The following is an 8,657-nucleotide window of genomic DNA, read 5'->3' on the forward strand; positions in this document are numbered from 1 at the left end:
ATGCGTTATGCTTTATGCATTATGACTTTTGCATAATGCGTTATGCGCTATGTGTTATGCGTTATGCGTTATGCGTTATGCGTTATGCGTTATGCGTTATGCGTTATGCGTTATGCGTTATGCGTTATGCGTTATGCGTTATGCGTTATGCGTTATGCGTTATGCGTTATGCGTTATGCGTTATGCGTTATGCGTTATGCGTTATGCTTTATGCATTATGACTTTTGCATAATGCGTTATGCGCTATGTGTTATGCGTTATGCGTTATGCGTTATGCGTTATGCGTTATGCGTTATGCGTTATGCGTTATGCGTTATGCGTTATGCGTTATGCGTTATGCGTTATGCGTTATGCGTTATGCGTTATGCGTTATGCGTTATGCGTTATGCGTTATGCGTTATGCGTTATGCGTTATGCGTTATGCGTTATGCGTTATGCGTTATGCGTTATGCGTTATGCGTTATGCGTTATGCGTTATGCGTTATGCGTTATGCGTTATGCGTTATGCGTTATGCGTTATGCGTTATGCGTTATGCGTTATGCGTTATGCGTTGTGCGTTGTGCGTTGTGCGTTGTGCGTTATGCGTTATGAGTAGGATATATAGGCGGGTTCTGGATCACTTCCCAATTCAGGCGGTTCTGAGGAACTTTCCAATTCACGGGAGAGCGGTACCGCATTGCACAAGCATTACGTCATCTAGGCCAAGGACAAAGCTGTTAGGCACCGCCCCCTTCTTTCTGACGTCATCTAGGCCAAGGACAAAGCTGTTAGGCACCGCCCCCTTCTTTCTTACGTCATCTAGGCCAAGGACAAAGCTGTTAGGCACCGCCCCCTTCTTTCTGACGTCATCTAGGCCAAGGACAGAGCTGTTAGGCACCGCCCCCTTCTTTCTTACGTCATCTAGGCCAAGGACAGAGCTGCTGAGTCATCACTTAATGGTATTGCACAAGCATTACGTCATCTAGGTCAAGGACAGAGCTGTTAGGCACCGCCCCCTTCTTTCTGACGTCATCTAGGCCAAGGACAGAGCTGCTGAGTCATCACTTAAGGGGTGGTACCGCAGAGCGGTATTGCGCAAGCATATATTACATCATATTTTATTGCATCATATTTTTTCGCGGGGAGGGGGGACAATCCCTATGAAAGATGATACTCCTTTGGTATTGCACAAGCGTTACGTCATCTAGGCCAAGGACAGAGCTGTTAGGCACCGCCCCCTTCTTTCTTACGTCATCTAGGTCAAAGGCAGAGCTGCTGAGTCATACCCCCTTCTTTCTTACGTCATCTAGGCCAAGGACAGAGCTGCTGAGTCATCACTTAATGGTATTGCACAAGCATTACGTCATCTAGGCCAAGGACAAAGCTGTTAGGCACCGCCCCCTTTCTAAGAAAATGTAAAAAGGTGGGGGCCAATGCATCCTATAAGAACATTGTATTCCAAGCGTTGCGCGTCAGATCGAGACAATCAACACGAAAAAAGCATGATGTATTACAACAATCATCCGCTCACTGAATGTGATCATTCAAGCATCGAGGAGTCACACAAAAAGAGGAGACTAAATAATATGTAAGTAGAAAGATGAAAAACTTGTGAAAAAAAAATTTTGAAAAACATCTAATTCTTTAAAAAAAAAAATCTGTTGCAGGAGTTTTGACAACAGCGACTCCATTTCACAATCATCGAGTAGTTTGCACAGAATCTTGAGTCGAAGATATTCCATAGCTGGCAATTATTTTAAATATCTCGAAATTGGTGTACACGTTGGCGATGATATTTGTGTGGAACTAACTATGGGGGATAACCGTGGTAACGAGATCACATTTTCCCGGGATGCATGGACAGAGTTGTTGCGCACGAAGGAGTGTATTTCCAATTTACTTTCTATGCAGAAACAGTGTAAAAAAATGAGTGATGATTTAACATTGCAAATAGTTAATCTCAATGGTATGAATCTAGTGAAATTGTCGAATCAGTTCACAGCTCTATACATCACGGAAAAAACTATGCGTAACTTATACAATCTCGAATTCTGCATACACAACATGTATTCATGGCTGATCGGCAATGTTCCCACGATTACCGATAAATTTATGAATTTTGTCATTGTGGTGAGGGATACCAACGCGAAGAATATCGTGAAAGCGATTGTCGAGAGCGAATTTTTTGATCAAAGTTCATTGATTGATTGTGAACTGGTGGCTTCATGCACTAATATCATTGCAGTCGAGGCACAAAAAACGGATAGGTTAAAATATTAATGTTGTGTGAAAATTGTCTTTTGTAACAATACATTATTTTAAAAATAAAATTATTCAAGAATACCTCTTTTATATTTTTTTTTATTACAACATTACATACAATTCCTACAGAGAAATGAAGCAGAATTATCACAATATAATAAGTATAGTCGTTTTACAAAAATTAATTATCATAACTAAAAAATACAAGTAGAAAAAATATAATTAAAGTATATTCGTTTTAGATATCCACGAATTATGTGACGCATCCATTCCCAGCCATTTCACATATACTTTATTTCCTTTTCTGCGTAATATTTTTTCAACTAAGTATATATCAGGATATTTTGCCGCACGTATCTCATGTTCATAAAATCCTCCGGCGATAGGTTTGTTCGTAGAGTCGACTAAGAGATATGTGACAGGATTCGTTCGTTTTACCGCGATAATCTTGAATATTTCAGTTGACCAGTTTGGCGTGTATCCTTTGTTGAATAAGGTTTTAAACTTGCTGACACGCACACGATCATCAACCTTGAATTTGGCAGGACCAGCAATCTTCACGATGCTGTACACGGTGGACAGAAGGTGTCCAGCATTTTTACGGCTCACGTCGACAGGTCGCATGCGGATTGTACGATGTTTTCGATTATTGTAGCCCTCAGTCAACGTGGGAAGCGCATCGATCCAGCGATATTTTCCACTCAATGAGAAAAATTTCCACATGCTATTCTTCAGCGTGCGATTGAAACGTTCCACGACGGAAGCTTTCATAGTGCTAAATGTAGAATAATGATGTATGTTACGACTCTTTAGATAATCTTGAAACGTTGTATTGTAGAATTCTTTCCCCATGTCGGTCTGCAAGTTATTCGGGACTCTACCATCTTCCTTCAACGCTGACGCGAAAGCTTTGCACACGTCGCTCGCATTTTTACTCTTCAAAGGAACCGTCCATGCATATTTGCTAAATACATCGATTATCGTGAGAATATATCGATGCCCTCCATTGTCTCGTGCATATTTTTGAACTTCAACGATATCGGCTTGCCAAAGATCATCGAATCCTCGCACGATTACACGTCTACGCGGGTAAAAACGTCTCGCCGGAGCATGCAGTTCTTCCACCACGTTTTCTTTACTCATCATCGTTCTTGTAGCGCTCTCTCATTAACCGATTATTCACTTTTCAATTCAACTATTGAAGCGATGACTGATTCAGCTATCCAACTCGTTGAAAGCTACGCGTATCGTCTCTTGCTGTCGCTACTCAACTCGCTTTTCAATAGAGTCTTTACCTCATATATACTTTTCTTAAAATCTTCAGTTATATTTCCATCCCCTCACTTTTTCTCTCAAGGTTGATGATTTTTATGATAACTTGATGACTCGATAAATGCTACTTAATATTGATAATACAGGTACAGGTACAGACAGGTACAGATACAGCTACAGACAGGTACAGACAGGTACAGGAACAGCTACAGACAGGTATAGGAACAGCTACAGACAGGTATAGACAGGTACATGAACAGCTACAGACAGGTATAGGAACAGCTACAGACAGGTATAGACAGGTACATGAACAGCTACAGACAGGTACAGGAACAGCTACAGACAGGTATGGACAGGTACAGACAGGTACAGGAACAACTACAGACAGGTATAGGAACAGCTACAGACAGGTACAGGAACAGCTACAGACAGGTACAGGAACAGGTACAGATACATCTTGTACAGTATGTTCATGTATGATGATTGCTATCCATGGATTCCCCTCAAGGACCGTCGACACGTTTCTTGTCAATATTTCAAACTCGTCTTCTTTTTACTTTCTCCTTCAAGGTCTCATTGATATCAGTTGATTTCATATTTTCATTTACATCATATCGAATGCCTTGTATCATAGCCAGTATTTCAGACTTTATCGTTTCTTTAATGGTTTTCAGGTCTTTGATCAGTTTTTCATTCTGTTCAGCTAATATTTCAGACTTTATCGTCTCTTTAGCGGTTTTCAGTTCTTTGACCAGTTTCTTCACAATCTCGGACTCAAGCTTCACGTTAAGCGTGTCCACGTATACTTTGGTTGCAACATGATCGTTTGCTTCAGGATTCGCCACGCGTCCGATCCTCATACCTTTCGCATCATACAATTTAGCGTCATCATTTAAACATATAGCATTATCATGCACATAACTTTTAAAAACGCCGGGATAGAAAATCGAAGAAACATTTGACTCGGGTTTGTTCGCTTCGCGAAACACCATACCAAATTTGTCGATAGACATTATTTCAAGCTAGTCTTTTTCTTCACTTATCGTCAACTCATACAACTGTTTGACCCGCTCTTCAATCCACAGTATTCGTTGAAATATCTCATCCAGTTTTATCCATAGACTTTGAAATCTCAAGTTCCAGCTTTCACCGTTGTCCTCCCCCGAGGATATTGTTTGATTCGTTTTACAACAATTAAGACGAATGCGCATTCTATCGAGCTGTACCAATTGACATTTCATTCATCACTAACTCAATGAATGCACGCGCTTTAATTTATAATTATACCGGCTTCACGAAGTTCTTCGATTATTGACATTATTTCATTGTTATGGTTGGAATGTCCGGCATTCTTCGAAGCGGTTAACAATTTCACACGATCGACGAGTTCGTTTGGATCATCCCAATGCACGTAATCAATCGGATTGTTAGTCACACGCATAGAAGTTGGAAGTTGTATCCCCTTCCCACCACGTGACGAAAACATCGGTCCTATAATTTTCTTATACTTATAACCTTTGTTTCCCTTTAGCTGATTCCCACGTCGATGCGCTTGCGTGAGAATGAGAATTCTTTTGTACACATTCTTATCATCCTCGGTGTACAACTGCTTGTCGGGTACTCTGTTGAATATTAATTCATAAAGACCATGAGTCCCCTCATACCTTACTCCGTTAATGATGATATCGTCATTGCTGTTCACTTCAAACGCTGAATTTCCCAACATCAGTTTATTGTCCTGGAAATATACCCCGAACACGTTGTCGGAATTTTTCATTGATCCGGTAAAAAATTTTTCTAAATATTCACGCGCCAAAGGTCCGAAATTCTCGGTTAGATGTTGATTTTCCTCTCGATGAGTTTCTGGATTTTCAAAAATATTACGCATTGAAGATTCCAAAGATACCGTGCTCGGTGATTCGAAAGTATCCTGTTGCGACATCGTTGACTCGATCTCATCGTCAGCGAGCGTTACTTCAACATTCTTTTTCTTCTTTATTCTTCTTCTTTTTTTCATAGATGATGATGGCGTCATTCCCCTAATATCCGAGAATCTTCTTTTTTTTGTATGGGGGGACGGTGGTGGTGTTTCCTTAATATCCGAGAACGTGGTGTCACTATCCGGTTCAACAGTAGATGTATTTTGAACTAGCTGTTTCAACGGTTCAACGATTGGCTGTAAAGTCGTTCGCAAATTCGTCTCGGCCATCATTTTCCCAACTTTCAACGCTAAATACTTTTTACGTATGGTATCACTGGTCTTCGCTATTTCATTCACGACTGAAGCTCGCAGCTTTTCGTTCTTTTCCTTTTGAGCTGACATATTGGAAGCGCAAGAGAGATTTACAGCCCACGATACAGCACCAACCACCCTTACCGAGCAACTGTACTCGTTACAGTATGACAAACTCGTTAAATCCACGTCTGTAACGACCGCGATTTGTAGGACTGTCTTTATCGATTACGAGAAATCCATACTTCTTTCGCCAACAATTTACACATAACGCGCTAAACGTTTCAAACGACATATCGGTATTTACATGATCCTGATGAATGTGACGCAAGTTCATGGTATCCTGTTTGAACAAAACCAGTAGATTGGCATTGTCACGAATTAAATGTTTAGGTATTCTCGCATACGACTGACCCAAGTAGAAGCAATCGACGTGTGAATGTCTACCCATCGCAAAATACTCTCTCATGATATCCTGCTCGTCACACGCCACATCGTCGAAGATAAATATCGAATCGGGCCGTACCTCTGCGGGGGGTATTACGTCAGCGTTGTCTGTGAACGCGAAGTAGCCTACATCCTTCCCCACGGATGAGAACAGTTTGCTCAAGTATTGATATTTTGGCTGATTCAGCGATTTTGAGTATACATAAACGTTTGCAAATCGTAGTCCGTTCGCACTCTCCAGCAGGCTGATCATAACGTTTGTTTTACCGCATCCTGACGGACCGCTTATGACACATCGTACATTGCCTGGTAACAATGATCCATGTTTTCGCATCGTCTCGTCACAATCGTCGAACGCGCGACACGTTGGAACACGAATATCCAAAGATTGCCTTACAAAATGCATGATTTGATTGATTCGATGAGGGAGGGGAGGTAGTATTTATATGAGAGCTCGAACACCGTAGGTATCAGTCACTCCCCTCCCCCGAACGTGTTCTTTTTAAAAGAGATAGTAGGCAAAATAGCTTATGAATCATCATTCACTCGGTTCGCATACGGGCAAGGGGTTTTTAAACAGAGCTATAAACGCGCTACCGTTTGAATTGCATATACCTGGATATCAATTCTGCGGTCCTGGTACGAAACTGACTGCGCGATTAGCTCGTGGGGATCGAGGAATCAATCCGTTGGATACAGCCTGTCGAGAGCACGATATAGCGTATTCGCGATACAAAGATCTTGAAAATCGTCACAAGGCCGATCACGTTTTGGCTGATCGAGCACTGCATCGGATAACGTCCGGAGACGCAACTTTGGGAGAGAAGGTGTCCGCGACTGCAGTGTTGGCAGCCATGAAAGCTAAAACGAAATTGGGCATGGGTTTGATAAAGAAAAAAGGTGAAAAGAAAAAAAAAACAACTAAACGAATTCTCCCGATCGCCAAACGTGGTGGTTTTCTACCGTTGCTGTTACCCGCTTTGTCGGCTATAGGCGCATTGACGGGTGGTGCCGCGGGGGTAGTCAAAGCTATAAACGCTGCAAAAGCTGCTAAGAAACAATTACAAGAAGCGGAGCGACACAATCGAGCCATGGAGGGTCGTGGGATACATCTCGCACCGTATAAGCATGGAAAAGGTTTGAAGGAAAAAAAAAAAAAACAACGAAGAAGGACAACACGACGACAGATATCGAATTGATGGTCATGTGTAAAGGATTACCGTATTTTCGTGGAGTTTTTATGCGTGACGATTTACCGCTGCGTGCGTGGGTAAACGAGCGAGGTATAGTCAATCTAGATAATAGTCGTGGACCGGGAACGCACTGGGTCGCCTATATAAAACACGGCTCGCGTGTCAAATACTTTGATAGTTTTGGAAATCTTCAACCGCCGATTGAGTTGATTCACTATTTCGGCGCGAACGTGGCGATCTTATATAACCACGAACGTTTTCAAAACTACGACGAAAGCGTGTGTGGTCAATTGTGTGCGAAATTTCTCCGAGAATAAAAGACCCTGGAAAGAGTCTCTCTACACGATGTATGCGAAAAAGTCATTTACGTTTACATTGTCGGGAAGAAGCAGCATACTATCATCAAAGTACTTTCCCCCCATAGATCTGAGCAATGGCGAATATGAGCTGGGATTGCTCGATTTGCAAACTTATTATACGATACCGAACATCAGCGCCAACATTGGAAACAATAGATTCTACTTCGGTGAAAAAGATGAGGAGATCATCATCCCCGACGGTTCATACGAATTGGATGCAATCAACGCGTACTTGAGGCGTGAAATATGCGCGCGATATCCTCCAAAAAATGTCGATGAGACTGCCGCCTCAGAATATCCGCTGGTCTTACGGGCGAACAACAACACCATGAAAAGTGAAATTAAAAGCAACTATCAAATAAACTTTGCAAAGCCTGGCAACGTGGGATCCATCCTAGGATTTTCCATAGATCATGTTTTACCACCAAACGTGTGGCATACATCGAACACACCAGTGAATATCATCAGCGTGAATATCGTACGAGTGGAATGTAACATAACCACCGGATCGTACGACAATGGTAAACTCGTTCACACGATACATGAGTTCGCGCCTCAGGTACCACCAGGATATAAATTGTCGGAAACGCCTGCGCGAGTCATTTACCTTCCAATCGTTGCACGAGTAATTGACGATTTAACCATTCGCATAGTTGATCAATCCGGACGTTTGATTGATTTTCGAGGTGAAGAAATCACGGTGCGACTACACGCGCGACGAAGCAATGCTAATTCATAATACGGTATTCCATACATTGAACAACAGCATCGGTAACAACAGCAAGAAACTAACCGCAGAAAAAAGGTTGACGATTCGTAAGAAATTAACTGTGAAAAACGCAAAGTATCTACAATCTTTGGGCTTTATTGTTAAAAAGTGAAAGATCATGTTTGATGACATTTTGAACATC

The 8,657-nt window shown here is 41.8% G+C and overlaps 2 protein-coding genes across 2 annotated transcripts; both read left to right on the plus strand.

Moving 5' to 3' along the window:
* Positions 1–1,316: 1,316 nt before the first annotated feature.
* LOC143220348 (uncharacterized) lies at positions 1,317–2,545 on the plus strand. The gene is made up of 2 exons (XM_076446012.1): positions 1,317–1,568; positions 1,648–2,545. Exons 1-2 carry the CDS (start codon positions 1,414–1,416, stop codon positions 2,258–2,260), a joined length of 768 nt encoding a protein of 255 aa, XP_076302127.1. The 5' UTR covers positions 1,317–1,413; the 3' UTR covers positions 2,261–2,545.
* A 3,173-nt stretch (positions 2,546–5,718) lies between these two features.
* On the plus strand, positions 5,719–7,403 carry LOC143220349 (uncharacterized). The gene has a single exon (XM_076446013.1). It carries the CDS (start codon positions 6,725–6,727, stop codon positions 7,391–7,393), a length of 669 nt encoding a protein of 222 aa, XP_076302128.1. The 5' UTR covers positions 5,719–6,724; the 3' UTR covers positions 7,394–7,403.
* The last annotated feature ends 1,254 nt before the right edge of the window (positions 7,404–8,657 follow it).

This window comes from Lasioglossum baleicum, unplaced genomic scaffold (genome assembly GCF_051020765.1).
Source record: "Lasioglossum baleicum unplaced genomic scaffold, iyLasBale1 scaffold0791, whole genome shotgun sequence".
Classification (NCBI taxonomy): domain Eukaryota; kingdom Metazoa; phylum Arthropoda; class Insecta; order Hymenoptera; family Halictidae; genus Lasioglossum; species Lasioglossum baleicum.

Excerpts from the sequence above, each read along its gene's own strand:
- LOC143220348 (XM_076446012.1), top strand. The coding sequence starts at position 1,414 with ATGCATCCTATAAGAACATTGTATTCCAAGCGTTGCGCGTCAGATCGA. Across the intron at positions 1,569-1,647 it reads AAGAGGAGACTAAATAATAT|GAGTTTTGACAACAGCGACT; the intron begins GTAAGTAGAAAG and ends AATCTGTTGCAG.
- LOC143220349 (XM_076446013.1), top strand. The coding sequence starts at position 6,725 with ATGAATCATCATTCACTCGGTTCGCATACGGGCAAGGGGTTTTTAAAC.